At 44.5% G+C, this 26,760-nt stretch overlaps 1 protein-coding gene across 1 annotated transcript in view; it reads right to left on the reverse strand.

Annotated features, from left to right (window-relative positions):
- Window positions 1-26,760, reverse strand: part of IL20RB (interleukin 20 receptor subunit beta) — a 29,952-nt gene that overhangs the window by 1,545 nt on the left and 1,647 nt on the right. Inside the window, exons 2-8 of the mRNA XM_049775614.1 lie at window positions 25,118-25,206; window positions 16,466-16,592; window positions 14,554-14,744; window positions 12,292-12,416; window positions 8,972-9,122; window positions 6,020-6,162; window positions 4,102-4,428 (exon numbers count right to left, since the gene is read on the reverse strand). Coding sequence (XP_049631571.1) covers window positions 4,102-4,428; window positions 6,020-6,162; window positions 8,972-9,122; window positions 12,292-12,416; window positions 14,554-14,744; window positions 16,466-16,592; window positions 25,118-25,206 — 1,153 coding nt within the window. The remainder of the gene's footprint in view (window positions 1-4,101; window positions 4,429-6,019; window positions 6,163-8,971; window positions 9,123-12,291; window positions 12,417-14,553; window positions 14,745-16,465; window positions 16,593-25,117; window positions 25,207-26,760) is intronic.

Below are 26,760 nucleotides of genomic sequence, written 5' to 3' on the forward strand. Positions count from 1 at the left end.
CTTTGATCCTTTAGAGGAAGAAAATTACCAAGGAACCAAAACCAGGTTTAAACATTACTGCCATTTTCATGGGAAAAGCTAAGAAGGAAATCAATCTTAACTTTATTTATTAAATCAATATAAGATAGAGTTAAAAAGTTATTGATAGTTGAGTTTTAGTCATACAGTGTTCCAATACACATTTCTTCACCTGTGTTCAACTCCCACAAACAATTTCCCCAGTTTTCCTCCAGTCCCTGCCCATCCCCACCCCACCTCACCCCCAGCCTGCCTCTATGGCAGATACTTTCTTTCTCTCTGCCTCTCTGCCTCTCTCTCTCTCTCTCCCCCCTTCTCTCTCCTTCTCTCTCTCTTCCTGTCTGTCTATCTCTCTCTCTCTCTGCCCCCCCTTTTTTAGGCACTGGTTTATGGTTTTTAGGCACTGTTACTGAAGATGTATTACTCATATCACATATCACTTTTTTTTTTTCAGCACCCAGTTCTTTTCCAGAGTGACCATTTCCAACTCTTATTGTCATCGTGGTCCTTTCTCTGTCCTAACTGCACTTCCCCCATCAGGAAATAGAGTAATGTTTTACAAATCACTTTATAGTGATATGTATCATTCAGTAGATTACTGAATTACACCAATTTCTGAGGCCACAGTTGGCCTTCCTTCTGCTTATCCTGAGATGCCTATCAAAATAAGCATAATTATTTACTTGCTCTATCTGTCAAGTTAAGATAATATCACACACAGTCCAAATCAGAACACTGTCAAACCAAATAGCACAACTCCGAATGAAGTGTTTGTGCTGCTCTGTTGCCAAATCCCTTAGTCCGGGACAAATCCTCTCCTGAGTGCAAGGGTTTCACTAGCAGGCTGCCTTGATTCAGCCTCTCCTGTTCAGTACAATTTAGAGAAGCTACGCCCCTCCCCAACCAACCCTCTCTCCTCTATCTTTTCATTTCTTTTTTTGTTTGTTTTGTTTTGTTTTAGGGCCAGACCAAGCAGTGCTTAGGGCTTACTCCTAGCTCTGCTCTCAGGCTCACCCCCAGCAGTGCTGGGGAGCCATATGCAGTGCTGGGAATTGAACCTGGACTGGCTGTGTTTGAAACCAACCTATAAACTGAATTATCACTCACCCCCACCACCACCTCTTTATTTCTTTCCAGACTTAAAAACTCCAACACACTAATCCGTTTGTTAATAATTGCTCTGGCTATTTTGGTTTCTGTGCTTTAGTAATTCTTTTTCTCTCTGACCTCTACTGGAATATAAGCATCATGGAGCAGGGGATATAATGGGAAAGGAAGGAAGTGAACTAGTTCATTAATTTGGTCCTTCTAAATTTTGCCCACTGAAAAGGTATTCAGTCAAAATAGATATTAGGGTCAACTAAGGTTGGAGATATGAGAGAGAGAAGGAAGTCTCCAGCCACACAGCCCCTCTGTGCCCCTCACTTGTGTCCAGCCGATGATAGGACAGCAGAGGTTCTCACCTTGCACATATGGTCATTGCTAAAGACCCAAGAAAACCAAAGAGATGGGGAGCTGCTAGAGTACAACCCTAGGAAGAACCAGTGACAGATTCCAAAGCAGCAGAATTCGTACAAAAAGACGCAAGTAACTGGGCTCCATCTGCAGATTTCAGACCAGAAACACATATACTGGAAAAGAATGCCATAGGGACAAGACTGGAAGTAAACAAGCACAGGGACAGGACCAGAACATTGTCATCTGGGCCTGGTAATAGGGACAGAGTGAGTGAGAAGATATAATGGTAGAGAGGCCTGGACAATGGGGTGGGGCTCACCTACTTACCCTATACTATAAAAGAAACCAATGCCTTAAGCCTGAGTTTTGTATATGCATCTTCCACTCAAGAGCCCACAAGCTCAGAAATAAATCCATTTTCATGGGATCATGGGGACGAGTGAAAGGGAAGCACCTTGGACCCTGGAAGTTGTTGCCCCCCCCACTCTGTTTGTTAAACTCTGGTTTAACAAAAGGCTGAGTGCATACTCTATATGCAGGAGACCCCACCTTAATCCCTGGCATGACATGATTCCCTGAGCATAAACCCAGGAGTAACCCCCAAGTACTGCCAGATGTGGACCAAGAACAAAACAAAAAATGAGTTGTCCTGGGCTGAGACACCTTAAGGACTGCAAAAAAAATGGTCAGTCTTCCTGTTGTGCTCTTAAATTGTTAATAATATCCTTTTCACTCATCCCAGAGTTCCAGTTTAAAGGGTTAGGGATGGGTACAGTTTGCAGAAGGGTTGTATGGCTGGAGAACTGAGAATGTCAGTGCTCAATAGAGAGGAAAAAGCCTCAATGCTAAAGGAAATCCTTTATTAGCCAGATCCAATCAATTCAACAGCATGGGTGGGGAACATAAATACATCTGGGGCCATGGGAAGACAACAAAACAGTCTAGAGTATTTTATAAACACCTATATAAGTTAGCAAGAATGGTGGACAGAGAGGCTGACTGTGAGAAGGACCTAAGCAGAAGGAAATCAGGCTCACTTCTGGGTTCTGAGCCTGGGCAGATGATCAAGGAGCAGTGGTCCAGGTTGAGGTTAGAGGTGGCTGGTGGCAGGAGGTTGTTTTAGCACACAGACCTACTGTAGTAGTGTTTCATTTTTGCAAAGTGAAAATAAGTTTCCAGTTTAGGTCAAATACAAAATTAACACATGTTCTCCATGAAGGAATCAAACACAGAAGCAAATAAAATAACAGAAGGAAAATATCTTCAGTACCATAAAAAACCCAGAGCCTCTATCAGTGGTCCTCAAACTATGGCCCGCGGGCCACATATTGTATTTGTATATCTGTTTTGTTTCTTCATTGCAAAATAAGATATATGCAGGGTGCATAATAATTTGTTCATAAGTTTTGTTTTTACTATAGTCAGGCCCTCCAATGGTCTGAGGGACAGTGAACTGGCCCCGTTTAAAAAGTTTGAGGACCCCTGCGAGGCAGGGAACACCTGCTTAAGCTGTGAGATTGTCCTCATCTCCCAGCCAGCTTCAAGGGCACAGATGGGATGGAGATGATCCAGCTCAGAGGCTGCAGAGTTGGGGTGGGGCAGAAGAAAGTGCAGGTCCTTCTCCATCTCTGACTCCTCAGGAATCTCTCCCACCTGCTTCCTTTTCTGATCCGGACTCTTTCCTCACCTGCCAGAGAAGGTGTGAGAGGCTTCCAAGGGTAAAGACTCTGAGGGAGCCTGAGTGAGTGTTTTCAGAGAAGAGCTTCCCAAAGAAACTTTTCTGGGGACTGAGGCCCCCAGAAGACCCAGGAGCACCAACCATGTGAGCCCCAGCAAGGATCCTCATGCAGCCAGATGCTGTCCCCACTCTGGCTAAACTTCTCAACTCACCCCAAGCCCAGCCCCACCAGAACCTCACACCTCCTGACCAAAATGGTCTTCAGGGAACCTCTGCACTCAAGGACGCAGAAAAATTAGACCTGGAGGACATGTCTTTTTGAGGAGAGAGTACCCAAAAGTACCCCTTTTAACTTTGTTTAATTGATTGGTTGTTTTGTTTGGGAGGTCACATTCAGCTGTGTACAGGGGTAACTGCTAGCTCTGTGCTCAACAACCACTCCAGGTGTTGCTCAGTGGGATACTGTTGATCGAATCCGCGTCAGCTGTGTATAAGGCAAATGCCCTACCTGCTGCACTATTGTTTCAGCCCTTTCTTTTTTCATTTTAATTCTCCATTTCACGGGAAATAGTCACCATTCTAGGACACAGTCCTCTGCTCTCACTGTTTGCCTTCCACAGGACTTTATGGGGTCCCATATTCAGGGGCTGAGGCCTCCATCCAGGTCTTGTGTTGCAGTAGTTAAGTCATTCATCACTGCACAAGTATTTTAGGTGAACTGGCACCACCACACCCACTATCTTTTCCACATCAAGGTTTCCTAGAGAAAAGTGGGTTGCCCATCCTCTCCACATGATTTGGTTCATTCTTGTCATGCATGTGTCTCAGATTCTGGGGTAAGTTGAACCACCTGCGAAGGACAGCAGGTCTGCACAGGCACAGGTCGATGCAGTTATATACATATGGAAATGTTTTGCAGTTGTGTCCTTAAAACTACAGTTTCATACCTGAGAAAGTTGAGGACAGTCACACCAAGTCTCTTTCCCCAGTGTAGTCCCACCGGAGACCACATCTCCTGACCCGTCAGTGCACTCTGCTGCTGACGATGAATCCTGATCACAGGCATGCAAGCTCTTCTTCCTCACTGGTTCTTTGCTCATGCAGGAACCCAGAAATGGTCTTTCCCTTGTGGTTGTTGGGACCAGGTCCTCTGTTTCTCCTGGGCCTGTCTCCAAGCTCAGGAGAGCTCCTTCCAAGGGCAGTATGGCCACAACACAGGCCTCCACCTCTTCCTTCCTGCAGTTGATTAACTTCTGGGGTGAGCTGCTTATTTTCTGGAAAATAATTGTCATTACTCTATATTAGAAGCACAGCAACAGTGGTACAAGTAGCTGTGGGGCACCAGAATATCTCAATTACTTGATTCATGTGATTCTAAATTCCAAGAAAGCCCAAAGACAATTTCTCACCCCAATTCAGGAACTTTCAATCCTTGCTAAAATCATACCCCAGTTGTTGAAGTCTGGTCTCTATTCCCCAAGGTCCTTTCTGGGACTGTAATTCTGAAAAGGATGTCTCCTACTATAACACAGTGAAGTCCGCAATCAATGATGCTTTCTGAGCTGCTTCCAATTGGCTTCAGTTGGAAGGAAGCCCAGTCAGAAACGTTTCTTCCTAAAGCTATAAGGGCATCTCTCCCTCACATATGACCTCATCCCTTCCTTTTTTTCCATGCCCCCACTGCGGGACCATAACTGGTTAGGAAAACACAGATGTCTATACTAGTCTGCTCACCTCCACAAGTTCTAGCCCTCAACTTCACTCCAGAGCCACACAAAGAGGCACAGCTGGTTTTTCTCTCCATCCTCAGGAGGAACCAGCATTTCTGACCCAGCTGCCCTTGATACCTGTTCACAAAGAGGAGGCTGTAATTATCTCTCTGAGCAAATACTATGAAACTGGAGGGGGTTATGACTAAATGGAGGTGTCAGTGAGGATGCAACCACCAACATTTTGGTGTTAGTCCAATGGGGTTCTCAGGACCTTAGTTACCTAAATTGACTAGATAAATTGCTTTTAAATTCTAGAACTACAGCATTCAATAGAAACACAATGAGAGAAGTATGAGTCATTTAAGATTTGTGAGAGTCCTCTCTAAGGGTTAGGTTCGTGCCTTGCAGAAGGCCAACCTGGTTTGGCCCCTGGCAAAGAAAGTAGGTGGGGACTCCTAACCCTGGGTAGGGCCAGATTGACTGCCCATCTCCTATTAAACCAAGCATAGTCCCTGCCTTCCACATTCAAATTGTACTTTGCCCCAAGAACCAGGGCAGTACCTGGCATAGAGCGGCTGTGTGGTGCTGTGAGAACCAAGTCAATGCCCAGCACAAAACAGTTGTGTGGTGCTAGAACCTGGGCAGAGCAGGATGGGACTCCTGAAAGGCTGGGCATCCTAGACTCAGGATATCACTTTGAGGCTGGGAACAGGCGTCTGAGGTAGGGATGAAAGGAGAGGAGCAGAGTTCTGACAGAGGCTGACAGGAAATTGTTCTTTTTGTTTTTTGGGGAGGCCACACCCGGTTATGCTCAGGGGTTATTCCTGACTATGCACTCAGAAATCACTCCTGGCTTGGAGGACCATATGGGATGCCGGGGGATTGAACTGTGGCTAGCCCAGGCAAGGCAGGCGACTTACTGCTTGCACCACCACTCCAGCCCCAGGAAACTGTTCTTGACAGAAGGCACCTCAGCCCCAGAAAGGGGCCTCTCATATCCCCCTAATTAGAAGTGAGCTTCCATAAGTGTCTTTCTGCCCCCTTGGTGAATGCTTGTAAATCTATCAAAAATGGATGTCCGTGCCCAACTAAGGCCCAGTCTTCATCTTGATCCTTCCCTCATCTTTGCTGAAAAAAAAAAAAAGACTCTTACCAAAGTTTCAGGAAGTACCACAACAGGGCAGCAGGAGTAACGGGCCCAGCGGCCCACTTCCCACATGGACAATGGCACCACCACCAAGACCAGGATGAAGCCAACAAATGCCAATAGAGCCAGGACAAGGGGCATGGTTTCTCCTGGGAATAAAGAAAGGAAGGGGCTCAGAGACCACAGATAAGATGAAATATCATTCCTATCACATTCCTGGAATTGGTTCTACACATTAACCCTGATGCCACATGCCAACATCCTGAGGTTGTAAATATGTCCCAACAATAAAACTTAGCACCAGTAAAAGTATTTTTTTAGAATCCGAAGGTTTCCAGAAAGCCCTCAAGAAACAAAACAAAACAAGATTCAAATCTTGTTTTGAGGAAAGGAAAGGGAGTGGCCTCGACTGTTAAGACACTGGCTGTGTTAGCACGTCTCTTAGCCCTGCTGCCAGAACGAAGGCAGAGTGCCAGGTCCCAAGCAGGACTGGGGAGAGTCACCAGAAGCGAGAGCACAGAAGGGAGCTGATGGTAAATGAAAACAAAGTGAGCATCACAGTTTTATCTTGGCATGACTCCTCTCATGAGGAAAGTAAACAGTCACAGAACATTAGCATCATGCCCTACCATGGTCAAGTGACTAAGCCCAGATCCCACCAGTATGAGTGGGGTAGCAACTGTTCTCTGTAACCTCCAGTAACTCATTTAGCCCCTCTGCAGGTTGGTAGTGTCAGTAAACAAACATATAAGGGTGGGGACTCACCTACGTGGCTGGAACCACTGTACTTCATTTTTTTTTTTTTTTGGTTTTTGGGCCACACCCGTTTGCCACTCAGGAGTTACTCCTGGCTATGTGCTCAGAAATCCCCCCTGGCTTGGGAGGACCATATGGGACGCCGGGGGATCGAACCGCGGTCCGTCCTACGCTAGCGCTTGCAAGGCAGACACCTTACCTCTAGCGCCACCTTCCCAGCCCCACCACTGTACTACATTTCAAGACTTTTGAAAAGTACTTTGGTGGAACACATCAAGAACAAGAACTATAAAAATGTTAATATGCCTTTATCTTCACTTCTTTTTTTTAATTTTTATTTTTTTAATTATGAAAACAATGATGCAAAGAGGACAAGGTAAAGTTACTGTGGAAGGACAATCGCCCATAAACAGAGTTCTCAGAAGAAATCCCCTTGATGACGCCTAAATATTGAACTTACAGTCAAAGAACATTAAGAAAAATAAGGCAGAACCCATGTACAATTATTTTGTCCACAAGTCCCTAGATTGTAGTACATTATAACATTTCTTAGCAGTACACAAAGCAATCTAAAGCCATGAAATTTATGTGACTCCTTAAACATTGAAGACATAGTATTTTTTTATATTTTCATGCACATGCATATTGGTTTAAGTTAACATCAAAAGTTTAAGAGGTTTTTTTTTTTTTTTTAAGGATTTATCTTCACTTCTAACTGGATTCCAAACAATGACTTCAAGAAGGAAGGTGCACAATTACATGCATAAAGCAGCTCTTGGCCACATTCGTTTGTTCCTGCTCTACCCATAGGGATTTATCTCCTTGCTCCTCCCACTGACCCATGTGGACATAGACTATACCAGAAAGGGGACATCCCATTTCTTCACCTGTATGTATGTAATCTGGTTCCCGAACTTAAGGGAAAGCACCACAAGAGGCCCTGTTGTTCCTGGTGACAGTGCCTGCTCTGGGTTGTCACAGCTCAGTGAAGACTCATTAATGAATGACTAGATCAGTCCATGATGTCATCTTCAAAAGCCAAAGCCAAAAATCAGATTGCTCCCAATAAAGGATGGTTCAATACATGAGCAGAACATCAGCATGATAGTTTAGGATTAACCTTAATTCTCTTGCCTAATCAAGAAGGGGACAATTAGATGCATTCAGGAACACACAAGTACAAATTTACTGTGCCTTGTCTTTAAATGAGGAAGCTTTATATGAAGTAATAGGTAAAGAAATCCACAATATCTGGCTAAATGCTGGAGAGAAGAGAGGGCACAGCCCAGTCCCTGGGACCCTGAGCACTGCTTTCACACCTGATCAATATCCATCCTAGGGAAGGAAACCTTCAGGGCTGAGAGCAAAGTGCAGATCACCTAAAAGGTCTGAATTCTGTTTTCAAACTGGGGAGATAACTTCGAGGACTGAGTATTTGCTTTGCATTGCAGGAGGCAAACCTTGATTAGCTCCCTGATACTCCCTAGGGCCCTGAGCACCACTGAGAGGAATACCCCCACCCCATTACTGAATCAGGAGCAGCCCCCTGAGCACTGCAAGGTACAACCTAAAAAAAAAAAAAATTTGGTGTTAAATCAGAGAAGCTATGTGGAAAATGTTATAGTGTGTTTGGGGGAAACCAGGCACAAAATCTCTGTGTTTACACAATATCAGTAATAAAAGAACAGAGGAGTTTGGAAGTGGGGGGGGTGAAAGGTGGGCAGGATTACAGAATGAAAGTCAGAATCCATGTTTGCCTTTGACCAAGCAACTCCACTTATAGGAATTTGTCCTTCAGCTATACCAGCAAAGTGATCTATGCATAGGGTAAATATAATTTTTATTATAATAGTAAAATATTGGGGGAAGCACAATGCTTCCAGCTGAGAGTCCTTCGAGATTTGCAGGGTGTTTCCCCAGGACCTCACTATTGTTTGCAGAAAGTTGCAACACCTACTCTCAGTATTGGGAGGGGAACAGAGAGTGTGAGTGTACATGATCCCTACACCTGGCCCAGTCAGGCAGCAGGAAAAACTCTTGCCTCAAGGATGCCTCAGATGAATAATAGGTTCCCCACAGAAATGGCAAATGGCATGGCCTGGGCAGGCGGTCAGTGGCACCAAAGAGATACTCAAAGCCAAGGGAATCCAGACATGTGCTGAGAACCCCGGAAGGAAGTGGGACACAGAGCACCATCCTTACCTGGCACCATGACACATTGCTCCTGGCTGAAGTTGCTGTGCCTCCCAAGGACCTTCACTACTGTCTGGGCCTTCACACAGTAGGCAGCTCCCGGTTCCATGGTGCCCAGGTGCACTGGAATGCCTCCCTTCCTCACTGCTTTGACCTGTTCCTGAGGGGGGCCAAAAACAGTCACAGACAGAGGGAAGCAGTGAAGGGTGAGGAGGACCAGGGAAGGAATACTGCTGTTTCCTTCTCAGAACATATGTGAACGTTCCATTTCATTTCACCCACTCCTGCTTATTATGAAGCACCTGCTATGGCCACGAACTGTTATAGGCTCTGGGACAGAGCATGGCATAAAGCAATGTCTGTGCCTTTGAAGGAGGAAGAAACTTCAATAGCACACACATCAGTGCTGAGAAAGGCTGTGAAGAAGCCAGAATAAGGATGCCAAGGTGGAGACTAAAGAGAGAGACAGGGAGAGGTAAGGCCCCTCTAACTGTGTAACATTGGGCAAAGACCTGGAGCTCAAAAATCCGAGAGGAGAAGGAAAGAATAGAATAATAAAGAAGAAGGGAGAGAAAGACAGATGAGAAGTAATGGGTGGGGCAGGGGTCAAGAGTTAACAACTAGGTAAGGTTCCTGCCTTGCACACGGTCAAACTAAATTCATTCCCTAGCATCCATATGGTCCACCAAGCCCACCAGAAACCATGAGTGATTTCTGAGTGCAGAGCCAGGAGTAACCTCTGAGTGCTGCTGTATAGCCAAAAAAAAAAAAAAAAAAAAAAAAAACCAGGAAAAAGGAAAAAAAGAAAACAACAAAAGAAAGTTTAAAAACATAAAAAGGTGCCAGTCAAGATGGCAGGCCAGAAGAGAGAGGGATGTGGGAGAGAATCTAGTAATATTGGTGGTGAGATCAGTGCTGGAAATTGTATGTCTAAATCTCAACTATGAATAGCTTTGTAAATTATGGTACTTTAATAAAAAAATATATGCATAGCAGGTATGGTCATTTCTGTTGGGGCAAGGTTGAATGAAGGGAAGGCTGCTTAGTGCTCTGGAACCATGCAGCAGGCAGGCAGAGCCCCTTCCAGCACCCATCCTTCCACCCATCTGCCCATCCATCTGTACACCTGCCACACCACACCCCATTCCCAAGGCCCAGGCCACGCCAGGTTATGAAGGCTTGTCTGGGCCAAGTGTATATGAGTCAGGCACTGTCAACAAGGATGGGATGGGGAGTGGGCTTTGGCCCAAAGAATCTGCGCAATAGCATGCTGCCTCCTGCCTAGGCCCCAAGCTGTCCCCACACCTCTCCATCTGCCCAGCCAGTAATGTTAAGTCTCACTGCTGAGTCATGGCCAGCAGGGGTAAATACTGGAGACCATTGTTAAGCCACCATCCTACCCTGCAGCAAAGTATTACAATCTGCAGCCCTGGAGTGGACAGTGAGCTACATCCCTGACCCCCCACCTCCCGAGACACTGCAACAAGGTCACGGATATCTCTGATCTGAGAAGCACCTAAAAAAAAATCATTGGAACCAGCATGATAGCAAAGTCAGTAGGGCATTTGCTTTGCATGCAGCCAGCCCAGGTTTGATCCTCATATGGTCCTCTGAGCCTGCCAGGAATAATTTCTGAGCACAGACCCAGGAGTAACCCTTGAGTGTCACTGGATGTGGCCCAAGAACAAATATCAATCATCTGCTGTATGTGATAGTCAGAGCTGATCAGATTTTCTCTCTGATTTCCTCTCCAAGGGATAAGGGCATTAGAAACAGAATTCCTGGAGTGAAAGGCAAGATCAGAGAAGGAAAGAGAGTCAGGCCAGAACTTTGGGGTCTTCAGGACACAGCAAAAGGCACGTGTCAGGGAGAATTATGGGGATTCAGGGTACAGGAGTAAGTGGAGAGCAGGTGAAAAGAGAGAGAGGAATAGAGGGGACCCAGGGAGGGAAGCCAGGAAGCTGCAAGCCAGTGCCTGTGTGAAGAAGGCTGGAAGGAGCTTGGCAGAGCCAGGCCAGCTTAGCTCACCAACTCTAATGCCTCAACCCTGAATCCCCATTGCTAGGACAGGCATGGACTTTGTCACCAGAATGCAGTGGCAGGTCCTCGCCAGCTGACAGTCCCTACTTCCTATTCAAGCTCTACCTCTCTGCAACCATTAGGCCCTTCCCACTGGTGTTCCCCATCCCCATTTATTGTTAGATAGTAAATGCACTCTATATTGTCAGCCACTATTAAAATGTTTGTGTCACAAATTTAATCAAATATGAAGTGGTATCTTAACAGCTCTCCATTTTGCTATCTTCATTATACAAGTGTGAAATCTGAAGATCTGAATAAAAGCAATAGCAGGGGCCCAAGTGATAGCATAGTGGATAGGGCACTTGCCTTGCATGTAGCTGACCTGGATTTCATCCTCAGCATCCCTTTGGTCCCCTGAGCTCTGTCAGGAGTGATTCCTGAGTGCAGAGCTATATATCTTGAGCATCAACAGGGTATGGCCCCAAAATAAACAAATAAAAACTAACCAAATGAACAAAACAAACATCAGTGCCTCAACCCCCAAGTTGGGAAAGGTTTCCTGAAGGAAAGGTGCTACAGATCTTCACTGTGGAGGTCATAGCACTGTGCATGAGCATTAGAAACTGACCTCCAGTGCCCAAGCTTACAGCAAGAGCAGATTCCTAGCTGGATGCAACTCACAGCTCTTGGTTCTGCCTTGGTTGGAATCCTTAGGTTGGAATCAAAAGCCTTAGACTGGGACTAGGGAGATAGTACAGAAGGTGCATGCCTTGCACACTGCCAACCTCCATCCAATCCCCAGCATCCTATATGATCCCCAAGTCTACCAGGAGTGATTCCTTAGTGAAGAATCAGGTGTGGCCCAAAAAAAAAAAAAAGAACAAATGAACAATCAACAAAGGCTCGCGATGGCCTTTTGTGCTTTTTAAATCATCCAGTTATTATGTAACCCATGACCTACTGCGCCTAAACATGGCAGTGAGAAGGGCCAAGATGTTAAGCTGACAAGGACGAAGATAGGCATTGAAAAGATGCTGAGAATCTAACTCTAAGTCGTGGTCAAGGTCAGAGGCAGCTTCATGCAGAATGCCACAGGCCTGAGATGGCTTGCTGCACAGGCAGAATGCCTACACACAGAATGCCTCTCTGAAGAGGCCACAAGAATAGTTTGTCTTTATCGCCTGCACCCAGACCCACTCCCCCTCAGTTCAGACTGAGCTATAAGCACTGCCCCCCTCACCCACCCACAGAGAGATCATGTGCCTCCTTCCCCAATCTGAACTCAAAGGTCAAGGCCAGGGCCTCACCTGGGCACCGGGCTCTTTCTTCCAGTAGGCCACAAGGAACTCGCACTGTGGCCCCAGGTCCTCCAGCTCAATCATCAGTTGGTAGCCATCCTTACTGATCTCCATCCCTGGTGGAGTGAGGAGGGCTGCCAGAAGAATCAACAGACTCACAGAAAGTCCCAGATATGTCGGGCTTGTGCCCTGGTGACCATTCTCCCATCCTCAGGTGAAACATGATGGGCTGGTGGGGAAGGCACATCAACAAGCACACACCCACATTCTCTTGGTCTCAGAGAATGTGTCTGCATGAGCCAATGGAGAAAAAGCCCCCACTTCCCTTCTCACACTCTTCTGTGACTGCCAAAGTGCATCTATCTCCCTGTCTTCCTTCAGGAGAAACAGCCTCCAGGAAAGGGATTCAATTCTACCCAATGAGAGCAAATGTGAAGGCGGAGACTCCACTAGCAAGAAGCTGAGCTGGGGTTTCACCCTCAAGTGTCTGGCTCCAGGAACTAGCTCTTCCTTCAAGTCCAACTCGATCTTTTCTGTCCAGATTCCCCCACCTTCTAGCCCACCAGCTTTCCAACCAACTGCATGCACTTCTTTTTTTGGGGGGGAGGTTCATACCCGGCAGTGCTCAGGGGTTACTCCTGGCTCTATGCTCAGAAATTACTCCTGGCATTCTCGGGGGACCATATGGGATGCCAGGATTCGAACCGATGACCTTCTGCATGAAAGGCAAATGCCTTACCTCCATGCTATCTCTCTGGCCCCTGCATGCACTTCTTAGTAGCCATGACTACAGATGATACCTCAGCCTTCCTGTGCTCACCCACCAGGGGTCTTCTTTTGCATCCAGGATAGAGGTCACTTAAGTCCTATCTCTTGCCTTTCCAGAAGCCCTGAACAGGTCACATCTGTCCATGGAGCCAATTCCATGAGGTGCTGCTCATGGCTCCCAGTCTCAGCTCTTCTAGTGTTTCTTTTATGACTGACCAACCACATGCCTGTGCACCTGCTTCCCTCCACATTTTTCTGGTAAGAATCACTCCTAGCAGTGTTCAGGGGCCAACAGGGTTATAACCAGCAATGCTTGAAATCCCTGGGGTGCCACAGATTGAACACAGAGCCTTATACATGCTAAGCATGTGCTCTATCATTTGAGTCACAATCTCTGCCTTCCATGCATTTTATAAAATCCAGTGTCTTAAGAGTCTATCTTGGCTTTGTATTCACTCCCTGTCCTATTAACTTGAACTTTGTGTCATATCTGAGCTTTGATAGCCAGTCAGAGGTCTGAAATATGATATTTTGTAGGAATTTTCATCTCAAACAGCCCAAAGCTGAATTATTTCCTTTTTCTTGGCACCAGCTGCCCCTCTGTCATTACTGCCCCAAATGACATTCTCATCAACCCCATTTGGAAGCTGGACCATCCCTGTCTCTCCCCACCTTATCCCAACAGTAACTCCCAAGTTCTGTCCTTTGCCACTCAATTCTATTCCTTGAACTTGCCCTCTCCCTGACTGTTGGCTCCAGAACTCATCTTGGCCCATCTAGGATGATGAAACCCCCTCCTCACAACCCCTTCACTCCTCTGATTATCATGCAGCATCTGAGTGAATGCTGTGTAACCAACATAGTTAGACATTATATCTCTTTTCTTGTGAACTCTTTTCTACATATTTGATGGAGATGCAGGTGGCCAGCATGTGGCCAGTGGCCTCCTCTGTCCAAACCCTCAGCTTCACCTATGCTGGGCCCCACAGGCACAGGTGCCTCACTCACACTGGCAGCTGCTTACACTCTGCCAGCATGGCTCTCATCCTCTCCTTTTTCAATCATTTCCCAGATAATATTGCTCAAGGCCAATTATTAGTTTCTTGTGAGTGGATAAAGCCTAATACATGAGGAAGCTTCTCACAGGTGCATCAAAGTGTCAGTAAGACACCAGAGGGGGAATTCTCAGAGCATTGGTGGGGGAGACAAAAGCTGCCCCACACCTGTCTCCCACTTCCAAAGCAGCTTTCCTTGTGCCTCTGCAGACTCTGACAAACTCTAGGCAGGACTTCCAAATTCTTTCAGAAAGAAAGGGACAGGAGCTGAAGAGGTAGTATAATGGTTAGATCCTTGCCTTGCATACAGCCAGCCCTTGCTCAAACTCTGGAACTGCATGTGGTCCTGTTGTTAGTTGGATGCAGTAATCTGGCTCTACAATATTTCAAAAACGCTTCCTGCAGGGTAGACTGGTAGAAGTATGGTGCAAGGGGAGATGTGCCTTACTTGAGTTTTGATTAAAGGGGTGTTGCAGGATGCTCCAGGCTGAGGACTGTGAGCCCAGGGTGGCCCTTACACGAAGGTTATAGGGCACAGCAGCAGTAATGTCATCAGAGATGTCACATTCAGGCACTTCGGTGGCCAAACACCATCTGCTGGGAATCCAGATGTGGCTCCGGTACAGGCTCTCGTACTCTCTGTCCATGGGAAGGGAACAGTGGGACAAAGGGTCACATGGCATCCCCTCAGCTTTTTCCATCCAGGCTTTGAGGGGTGGCAGGAGAGTAGCCTCATCTTGCTTTTTCAGGTTCAGCAAGTAAAATTTCACATACACTCTCTCTCCTCCATCACCAAGCATCCATGCATCCTCACTCCTATTTGTACCAAACAAGGAAAATCCCCCCCTAGGCTCTCCTCTGTGGCCACCACCCCACTCTCTGCCTCGGTTGTTCCTGACCTCACTGGGGTTTCCTGCTGTGACTCTTATACTTCTCTTCGGCTTTCTTTCTCCCACCCTTTACCCTGCCTGGTCCTTCCACACAGAACCTCTGACTACCTGTTCACTCTAAGTACCAAACCTACTTCTATTTACATGAGCAGGCTTACAAGTCACCTGCTTGTAAGTCACCTGAATTACAGGTCATAGCTTTCCTTGATCACCAAACAAAAGGTGGTCACAGTCAAGTCAATTATATGACCATGCCAGCCATTGGCCTCTTCAGGCAGTGAATTACCATCTGAAATTGCCCAGCACAGTGCAGTCAGCACAATGTTCTGTGATTAATGGAAATTTGTGATTCGTTGTGTCAACCACTAGACAGAGGGGTCAATATTAAAACTTTGAGATATGGTAAGTGTTACAAGGCAGCAAACCCGTTAATTCATTTTTCTTTGTTTTTGTTTTTAGGCCACACCTGGAAGTGCTCAGGGGTTATTCCCAGATCTGCATTCAGGAATCACTCCTGGCAGGGCACAAGGGACATATGGAATACCAGGGATTGAATCTGGGTCAGTAGCATGCAAGACAAGTGCCGTACCTGCTATACTATCAGTCTGGACCCTAATTTACTTCTAATTGATTTTCATGTAAATAGTTCTGTCTTTATTGGACAGTGCAGATCTAGAATGTTTATTTTATTTTATTTATTTATTTATTTATTTATTTATTTATTTATTTATTTATTTATTTATTTATTTAGGTTTTTGGGCCACACCCGGCGGTGCTCAGGGGTTACTCCTGGCTGTCTGCTCAGAAATAGCTCCTGGCAGGCACGGGGGACCATATGGGACACCGGGATTCAAACCAACCACCTTTGGTCCTGGATCAGCTGCTTGAAAGGCAAACGTTTGCTGCTGTGCTATCTCTTCGGGCCCTAGAATGTTTATTTCTTTAACTCATCTCTGCCTGTCTCCTTCGCTAAATGGAAACTCTCAACGAGTAACTTTGTCAACTGGAGAGATGTCTGCACAGAGTGTGCCCAGCTGTATTCATGGCTAGTATATCCAGAACTCCTCAGTTGACCCAGGCCTGGACCCCTGGAGAAAAGGAGAAGCTGCTTGGTTCCAGGCTAAGCTGACCATTAGGGTCACAATTTTCTTGGTTCTGAGGGGCAAGGTCATGATCAGGAAAACTGACTCCTCCTTCACAAGCCAAGAGTCTGAGTCTATTTATCTCATCAGAGTCAAACCCACCACCAAGATGTATTTACACAGATTTCTGCATCCTTAGAGTTCAACGTCAGATCGTCTGGGTCACTTCCCTGATATTTCACCTCTGCCAATGCCTTTTGAGGAGGTAGATCACTGGAGATCATCAGCATGTGGCCTTGCAAGGCCTCTTGGAGCTCTAGAATGAGGGTGGGTCTCCTACAATCAACTAGAAGAGTTAAAGGAGGGCAAGGCAAAACCACCCACTCACCCCTGATACTCGACCGAATAGTGGACCAGCTGCCCAGGCATGATCACTGGGCTCCACATCAGAAGATGCTTCATGTTCACTGACTGGACAGAGAGATTCTGCGGGGCAGGCAGAACTGCTGTTTCTTCTGGAAAGGAGCAAAGAAACATGCTACAGGGAGCTAAGATTAGGAGTGCAACTGCATTCCCTCAGTATTATGTGTTAAGCCAGAAACAATTATAGTCATCATATTCATGCTATATTCAGCATCCTTCATACTAAATTTTGTCTGTCAATGTTTACAGTGTTCATCGATGACTGATTAAATTTAATAATGGTCAATGTTACTGAGCATTTACCACGTTCTCTCTAGGCCAGGTGCTCATAATGACATAATTCTCTCACATAGACATCAGGGCTATTTGAATAACATCCTTGAGGATCTCTATTGTGCCACTGAGAAAACAGAAGTACTTTCTTCACAACTCTTAGGTGACATTAGCCAAAGCAGGCTTGGTACTTGCTACATAAAGGGCCACCTTAAGCAAGTTGTGTAATTTTTGTTTGTTGTTGTTTTGGGGGTCACACCCAGAAGCACTTAGGGCTTATTTCTGACTGCTCTGAGGGGACCACTCCTGGTGGTCCTTGGAGGACCATTTTGGATGTCAGGAATCATAGGTCAGCCAAAGGCAAGGCAAACATCCTAACACTGTACTATTGCTCCAGCCCATAAGTTGTATAATTTAACCTCATACACTCACATGGCAAGTTCACACAGGCTCCTGAGCGCTCCTCATTATGCCCCTCTCTTGCTATAGCTATAATGGGGTCCAAAGTCTGTCCTCCTCATTCCCCTATCAGGTCTGTGGGCATAGTTGTGAGCTGATAAATGCAGGCTCTTCAATGTTGGGAATGCACTATGTTCCACTGCAGGGCCCTCAGGCAGAGGAAGATGGTTCCACAGATGAGAGGAGCCCTGCATATGCACACAGGTTTGCACACAGGATGGAAGCTTATAGAGTTGAATCTGGACACATAAAGACGTGAGGCTGCCCTCATGGCCTAGTCTCACAGGTAATCTGCAGTGCAGTCTGGACCCTCCATGGTGGTCCTTCTCTTACCACTTTCACATGCTCCTGTAATGCTTGCCACCTGCCTCCTAGGCTGTTAAAGTCACTGATAATATCAGCACCGCAGTGGGGAAGGACCCATTCTAGCACAGTTCATCTCTGTGCCTGTCTCCTGCTGACACCTGCAGTTTGTTATCAAACTTCATGACCACAAGGCTTGGGGGTTCTGGGGATATCCTCTGCCTCCCCACTCCTTCTCTAATGTAGAACCTTAATTATGTACTTCCTTCCAACTCATCATTGGTCTGCCTGGTGAGGAAACACCTGGAGTGTACTCACTCTCAAAGGGAACTGCCTGTCCTCCTCCCTCTCACCTTTCATTACCCACAGACTGAATGGAAAAATCAGCAACTTGAGGGTAGCCCTCAAGTATGGTTCTCCCACACCCCTCCTCTGGGAAGAAGACAGAACATCTTTCTAGTAGAGATGGGTCACACCTTCTAAGGCTGAGAAGGTTAAAGCCATATAAATAGGTCATCACTTAAAGCTCTCAAAAATGAAATTTCCATCCTCAGATGATTCCACAGAAGAATGCTTAGATATTTAAAGAAAAACTGTCCTGAGCCAAAAAGATTTACAGAGGTTAAGGCACTGGCTTTGCATGTGATTCTCCAAGGACTGCCAGGAGTGATTCCTGAGTATAGAATCAGAATATGCTCTGGACACCACTGGTATGAAGAAAGACTAAAGGAAGAAAGGAAAGAAGAAAGGGAGGAAGGGAGAAAGGGAGAGAGGCGGGGAGGAAGGGAGAAAGGGAGAGAGGTGAGGAGGGAGGAAGGGAGGGAGAGAGGCCAGGAGGGAACGAGAGAGGAAAGGAGGGAGGGAGGGAGGGAGGAAGAGATGTCCTTATTTTACACAATGTTTTCCCAAAAAAAGAAGAGGAAAAATACTTCCCAACTCAATATGAGGTTAGCATTGTTTTGATACCAAAATCAAAGGTCAGTCAGGAGGAAAGAAACAGATATAGCACCATTTCTCTCATATGCAAGATATAAAGATTCACAGTAAGGTAACAATAAGGTAGTGGAAATGGAGAGCTGGTCTATAGAACTAGGTTCCTGGGTGAGGGGGTAGGGAGGGATCTTTAAAATATTGTGGAGGGAAACAGGCACTCTGGTGCTGAAATGATGTATGCATGAATCTACCATTCACAGTATTGACAGTATTCATAGTGGCAAAAGAAAAATTAATTTTTTTAAATAAGGAAAAGAGGGGACGAAGAGATGGCATGGAGGTAAGGCATTTGCATTGCATGCAGAAGGATGGTGGTTCGAATACCGGCATTTCATATGGTCCCCCCCCCCCCCCGAGCTTGCCAGGAATGATTTCTGAGCATAGAGCCAGGAGTAACACCTGAGCACTGCTGGGTGTGACCCAAAAACAAAAACAAAAAAATAATAATAATAAAATAAGAAAAGGAAAAACCAATGTATCTCACATATTTCAAATGCAAAAATCAACAAAGTAGTACCAATCTGGATACAAAATATGTAAAAGTAATTAAATACTATGACCAAATGAAATTTGTCACAGGTTTGTAAGGCTGGTTCAATATTAGAAAATCAATTCCTATAATCCACCATATCAACATCTTCATAAAAATCTTGAGATAAGGGGCCAGAGAGATAGCACAACGGTAGAGCATTTGCCTTATATGCGACTGACCCAGGAGGAACCTGGTTCAATTCCCAGCATCCCATCTGGGCCCCCAGCCAGCCAAGGGCGATTTCTGAGTGTAGAGCCAGGAGTAACCCCTGAGCACTGCTGGGTGTGGCCCAAAAACCAATCAATCAACCAATCAATAAATAAAGTTTTTTTAAAGTCTTGATATAAATCATGTAATCATATCAATTGACAAGAAAAAAGTATTTACAAAAGCAAACTTATTAATGATTAAAAAACAAAAACTCAGCGCTGGAGAGATAGCATGGAGGTAGGGTGTTTGCCTTGCATGCAGAAGGACGATGGTTCGAATGCTGGCATCCCATATGGTCCCCTGGGAAACCTGAGAAACCCCTGGGAGCCACAGGGTATATCCCTAAAACAAATCTAAACAAAAAGATTCTAAACTGGACTGGAGACACTTGCAGGTGGCTGACTACGGTTCAATCCCCAGCAATATAAATGTTTCTCTAAGAACAGACAGGAATGATCCCTGAGCATGGAGCCAGGAGTAAGCCCTGAGCACTGCCTGGTATACCCATCCCCACTTCTCCCTCACCCTTCCAAAAGTTCTGCGGGTGACTCCAAGTTCATTTGAAACTGAGAACTACTGATCTAGACCTTTAGCTGAATAGTTCAACTATCAAAGCTAATCCATAAATTAAATAACATAAACTAAAATGCCATAAACTAAAAGGCACAAGCATTCACTTAATGTAGTTGCCCGACAGCTCTTATGTTCCCTGAAGACAAGAGCTCTTTTTCCATCTCTGATCAACACTTGACTTAGATTCTGGCACACAGCTGCTCACAAACGCCCAGTGAAATGTGGAGTAAAAACTAAGCAAGTAAACCACGTCTTGCCTCCCTCTATTGAACTTAATCTCAGCCTGACTGCCTTTCTCCTAAAATCCTAGCCTATCTATCCATCTTAAAGTAGACCCTCTGTGGTTTATGCTGAACACCTATTTCCTAAAATCTCGAATTAGTACTAAGAAAGCAGCAGTAGAGCCTTATGCAGTTTCTTCACAAAGTCTTTGCATCTCATCTATGGAATGTGTCTACGCTGGCTTCTTCCCATTGACTATCAACTTCCCTTATTTAAATAGATCTTCTATTATCCCTTTACTTCCCACAGTCCTGATGGCAAATGCATCAAAAAAGATTGCTCCTCCCACCCATCTGACCCTCCTCCTGTTCTAACCTGCTTCAAGACACAGAGGGGACCACTTATACTAGCAGCCCGGGGGATAAGAGAGGGGGATATGGGATGCATGTTGTGAATAGGGGTGGAAGGAGGACAACTTTGGTGGTGGGAATTCCCCTGATTCAATGTTAACACGTACCTAAAATATTACTGTGAAAGATATGTAATTCATTTTGATCAAAATAAAAATTTATTATTATATAAAAAAATATCTTTTCTGTGAGATGGATAAAGGAAACTGGCTCAGGAACCAGATGATCCAGAGTCAAATTCTCTTCTATGGAGTCAAATTCTCCTCTTTGGAAGAGAAAGAAAGTGCTTTCTCTTCCATATCTATATGGACTTAGGCAAAACCCTTGAACCTTGGAGATAGAGAGGTAGTACATAGGGGAAGGTACCTTCCTCCGTAGCCAGGCTGGGTTTGTTCCTCAGAATCATATGCACTCCACATGATTCCCGAATCTCTGCCAGGAGTGATTTCTGAACACAGAATCAGGAGTAACCCTTGAACACAGTTAGGTGTGGCCCCAGAACAGAAACAAAAACAAAAAATCCTGAACCTCTCTGACACTGAAGTGGACATCACTTGCCAAATGCAGGATTCATATGAGAAGTGAAGAAAACATTCCCCCCTCCCCAGTGGAATGTACATTGCAGTGTGTGTTTAAAATAGCAGTTGAGATTGTCAGTGTTATCTTGGTAGTGAGGACACAGATCCTGAACCACACTCTAATTTAGAAGCAATAGACAAGTAAAGTAATTCTATAAAAGAGAGCATGTACTCTGCACATCTGTGCAGAGATCTACTAATAGACATTAATTTCCAATCTGCAGAAATTTCTACACAGTCCAGAAGAAATGGTGAAATATGTAAATCCAACCTCTGTTAAAGCAATTACCTGCTCACATTTATCAGTTTGCATAGTAATAACCAGCAGTAGGACTTTGTTGGAAGTTCGGTGACTTCTTCAGTGGTCATTAGTTTGTAGCATCTCATCCAACTCCTCTCAATGTTAAAGTAGTTCTTTGGACAGATGATTATGTCCCACAGTTAAAGCTCAAGTGATAGGAATCAAGCTCACACACAGGTCTTTCTTTTTTATGGGGGGCGGGGGGTTGCACCCGGCAGCGCTCAGGGGTTACTCCTGGCTCTATGCTCAGAAATCGCTCCTGGCAGGCTCGGGGGATCATATGGGATGCCCGGGATTCGAACCACCGTCCTGCATGCAAGGCAAACACCCTGCCTCCATGCTATCTCTCCAGCCCCACACAGAGGCATTTCTAACTCCAACATCCCAAGGTTTCTACCACTGGCTGTTTCCTTTGTGTACATTTACAGGCATAAGAAATAAAATCTTACTACTAGGTCTATGTGAAACAGGAGTTTTCAGGTAAAGGTCTAAACTCAACTGTCCACTAAAGACTAACCTTTCCCCCTTTTCTTCCTTCCTTCTTCCTTCCTTCCTTCTTCCTTCCTTCCTTCTTCCTTCCTTCCTTCCTTCCTTCCTTCCTTCCTTCCTTCCTTCCTTCCTTCCTTCCTTCCTTCCTTCCTTCCTTCCTTCCTTCTTTCTTTCTTTCTTTCTTTCTTTCTTTCTTTCTTTCTTTCTTTCTTTCTTTCTTTCTTTCTTTTCTTTCTTCTTTCTTTTTCTTCCTTCCTTCCTTTTCTTTTCCTTCCTTCCCTCCTTCCTTCTTTCCTTCCTTTCTTTCTTTTCTTTCCTTTCTTCTTCCTTTTTTTTTTTTTTTTTTTTTTTTTTTGGTTTTTGGGCCACACCCGTTTGACGCTCAGGGATTACTCCTGGCTATGTGCTCAGAAATCGCCCCTGGCTTGGGGGGACCATATGGGACGCCGGGGGATCGAACCGTGGTCCGTTCCTTGGCTATCGCTTGTAAGGCAGACACCTTACCTCTAGCGCCACCTTCCCAGCCCCTCTTCTTCCTTTTTTTTTGTGGTTTTTGGGTCACACCCAGCAGCACTCAGGGATTACTCCTGGCTCTATGCTCAGAAATCACCTTTGGCAGGCACGGGGGACCATATGGGATGCCAGGATTCAAACCACCATCCTTCTGCATGCAAGGCAAATGCCTTACCTCCATGCTATCTCTTCAGCCCCAACCTTTCCCCTTTTCATTTGGCATCGTCTACCTTAGATTAATAAAGGAAGTTTTCCTCCTGGGCAGCTTATTTGTTCCAACAAACTGACCAACTATGAGCCAATGTGTTTAGCCTAGACTAGAGGCTGTGGGGACACCAGGATAGATGCTCAGTCTCTTCTCTCAGATCAATTTAGGTAACAGAAGTCACCACCAAAGCACAGTATGAGAGACCAAAGGTCAAAGTAAAGTCTGGAAAAAGTTAGTGGGAAGAGGGAATCATCTGGAATAACAGTGAGAGGATGGTCTTGGAATGTGGAAAATAACGGAGATGATTATATTGTAGGAAATGTCAATGTTAAAAGCCAGGAGGAGGAATTGAGGGTATATAGGATTACAATTATGAAGGCAGTAGTCACTTAAGATCAGTATTTGTTTTTAAGAAGTGAGAAATAGGGGTGGGAGTGAAAGCAGTGATAAGTGAAAACAGTGGTAAGGCGTTTGTCTTGCATGCAGCCTACCCCGGCCCGACCCAGGTGTGACCCAAAAACAAAAAAAAACAAAAACAAGAACAAAAAACAAAAGTGAGAAATATGGGGCGGGGGGTAGGGCAGAGTGATAGCACAGCAATAGGGTTTTTGTCTTGCACACTGCCGACCCAGGGTGGGCCCCGGTTCGATCCCTGGCATCCTATATGGTCCCCAGAGCCTACCAGGAGCAATTTCTGAGCACAGAGCCAAAAGTAACCCCTGAGCACCGATGGGTGTGCCTCCCTCCCAAAGAAAAAGGAAGTGAGAAATACGGAACCACTTTGGGAACATTGGTAGAGGGAGATCGACACTGGTAGTGGTAGAAACATTGTATGTCTGAAACCCAACTATGAAGAACTTTGTAAATCACAATGGGTTTCATTAAAAAAATTAAAATCAAAAAAGTGAGAAATAGTGTCAGGATCTACATAGGTCATGAAATAGTAGATTTGAATTTTATGTGCGAAGCAACTGGGAACTGTGAGGGGTTTTGCATTAGGAAGCAAGGTTCTAGCTAATGGCCTCATACATACAAGGCATAAGCTTTTCTCCTAAGTCACATCCATGGCCCTGTAAAGGCTTTTGGGGGGTGTGGGCAGGGGAGTGGAGGGTGAGGCCACACCCTGCAGTGCTCAGAGCTTACTTCAAGCTGTAATCTTAAAGATCACCCCTGGAGGGAAGAAAAAAAAAAAAAGATCATCCCTGGAGGTGATGGGGGCATGGGGCAAGACAGGAAAAAACCATATATATATATATATATATATATATATATATATAGTATATATATATATATATATATACACTATTGGATTCAACCTGGGTGACCACAGCAAGGCAAGTGCTTTAACCTCTCTACTATCTCTTTAGCCCATGTAAAGGTTGGTTTGGAGGGTTTTTTTGGGGGGAGGGTGTTTGGGCCACATCCAGTGGTGCTCAGGGCTGACTTCTGGCTCTGTGCTCAGAGGTTATTTCTGATGATCTTGGGGAGCCATATGGGTTGTTGGGGATCCAACCTGGGTCAGATGTGTGTGCAAGGCAAGCACCCTACCCACTATACTATCACTTAGGTCCCCCAGATAAAGGTTTTTAAGCTAGGAAGAAACCAAAAAAATTGATGTTTAAGCCAGTTCTAAACTTATGCAATTTGGCTTAGCATTGATATGTGACCTGACTTAAAGTGACATAACGAGGGGCTGGAGCAATAGCACAGCAATAGAGCTTTTGCTTTGCACGCGGCTGACCCAGAACGGACCTGAATTTGATCCCCCAGCGTCCCATATGGTCCCCCAAGCCAGGAGTGATGTATGAGTGCATAGCCAGGAGTAACCCCTGAGCATCACTGGGTGTGGCCCAAAAACAAAAAAAAAGTGACATAATGAGTTCTTAATGTTTAGAGAATATATATTATATATAAATTCTTATATAAATTCTGCAAAGAGCCGAGGATTTTAGAGTATTAAATTAGAATTTCTTCTTAAATGTAATTTGTCATAATGAATTATCAAAGGCCAAGGAGCTTTCATTTTGGAATAATAAAACATGTAGTAACAAGCAGCAAGTAGTGAAGCAGAGAAAATTACATAATTGGTAAAATGCCCCAAACCAACCATTTTTAAAATACTGTATTAGACTGAAATTATTTTTTAGTTCAATGTGTAAAAAAGACTTAGGCTATTTATTTTTTTCCTCAATGTGTAAAATATCCTCACAGGCACCAACAAAGACTAAGATAGTTGCTGTAACTTTTAGAACCAGATGAGATAAATAACAAAAATGCATGAAGCTCTTCTAACCTTCAGAGTACTTGTCCTAATGTTTTATCTTTCTATATGATTCTGTGGCATTAGAAGAGAGATTTTCATTAAATATTTTTCCTTTGAGATGTGGAGACATGGCTTCAGGGGTGAGAAGTACATTTTTTAAATACATCAAGATGTTTTTTAGTGCAGATCAAGATGTTCTTTAAATTCACAGTTCTTTAAATGCTGGGAAAGTATTTTTCACTTTCCTGATCTATTTTCAAGTCCCAGATTATTGGCTAATTAATGCTTACCTGTGAGCAAACATGGAATCAAGATGTAGAAAATCCACATAAAACTTGTTGAGATTTCTAGGACCATTGTGAGATCTGGGATTTGCACTCTGCTTCACCTGGAACATCGTTTCCTTCCAGAAGGAAGCTTTCTGTTCATCCTTATTTCCAAAAGCAGAGGTTGGAACTGAGATGTAAGTGTTGTGAAGACTGAATTCTTGGGGACAGAAGAACCAGCCCAGACAGCTCAGAAAGGGCGGGCTAATACACCACCCTCCTTTCTGCCCACTGCAAATATTGCATCAGAGGGAGTGGCCTGAGAAAGTTCCAGAGAAAAAGGAGCTTGAGAACCTGTCTAAAATTGGGTATGGGGGATGCCTTATCCATAGGCTACATCTTGGACACACTAGATGCCACAAAAGCCCAATAGCTGTGAGCAGACAATATTAGTTTGCCCTCAGTTGTCCATTTCAAAGTCTCCCTATTGTGAGTTCATTCAATTGGATACTGATTAGCTTTTAGGAGCCAGAGAGAGCTGCTTTAAAGGCAGCACATGTTTCCATCTAGCCACCCCAGGTTCGAACCACCACAGTCCTCTGACCACTGCCAGAAAAAAACCCTGAACACGAAATTAGTAGTGGCTGCAAAGCAAAGAAAGCAATAATTAAAAATTAATAATAAAAATTAAAAGCAATAAATAAATGAGAAGATTCAAAATTAATACCTTTTAAAGTCAGAGGTGAAGAACTACATATGTATAAATTACACACATATCATATATATATTCACATTTATTTGCATTTGCAAATAGAAAACCTGAAAGCAAATTAGAAACTAAAAATACTGGGGCATAGGGAAGTGAAAATTGAAAAGACAGAGGAGAAAACTAGAATAAAACTATTTATAGTACTCGTTTTGAGTTTAAAAAATTTATTGTGGTAAAATAGAATGAACATAAAATTTCTAATTTTAAACTTTTATTTTGTATATAGTTCACTGGTATTAATTACATTTTTATTTCTGAGCAGATATCACCACAATTCTTTTCCATACTTCTTTTGTATCCAAATATTACCCATTAAAGTAATTTTCCACTTTCCCCCAACTCTTCAGCTCCTTGCAAGTTTTCTTTTTTCTTTTTCTTTTTTTTAGTTTTTGGTTCACAGTCGGCGTTGCTCAGGGGTTACTCCTGGCTGTCTGCTCAGAAATAGCTCCTGGCAGGCACAGGGGACCATATAGGACACCGGGATTCGAACCAACCACCTTTGGTCCTGAATTGGCTGCTTGCAAGGCAAACGCTGCTGTGCTATCTCTCTGGGCCCGCAAGTTTTCTTTATGTCTTTATTTATTGTCTATCTTTATATCTACTACATAGTTCACATTTATGGAAATATGTAGTATTTCTATTTCTGAGACTTTCACTTAGCATATGAAATTCCCTTAAACTTTGACTTTTTATTTCATTAGTCCTCCAAGTTAACCCGTTGTAGCATATGGCAGAATATCCATTTTGCTTATACATTTATTGATGGAGTCTTAGATTGCATCTGCAGTATAGTAATGGTGAAAATGTTATGGACATAGATGTGCAAATATCTTTTGAGATTCTAATTATTTATTTGGGAATGGTGTAATATGTGTAATACAGCTTGATAACTGACCAA

Source organism: Suncus etruscus, chromosome 6 (assembly GCF_024139225.1).
Source record: "Suncus etruscus isolate mSunEtr1 chromosome 6, mSunEtr1.pri.cur, whole genome shotgun sequence".
NCBI lineage: Eukaryota > Metazoa > Chordata > Mammalia > Eulipotyphla > Soricidae > Suncus > Suncus etruscus.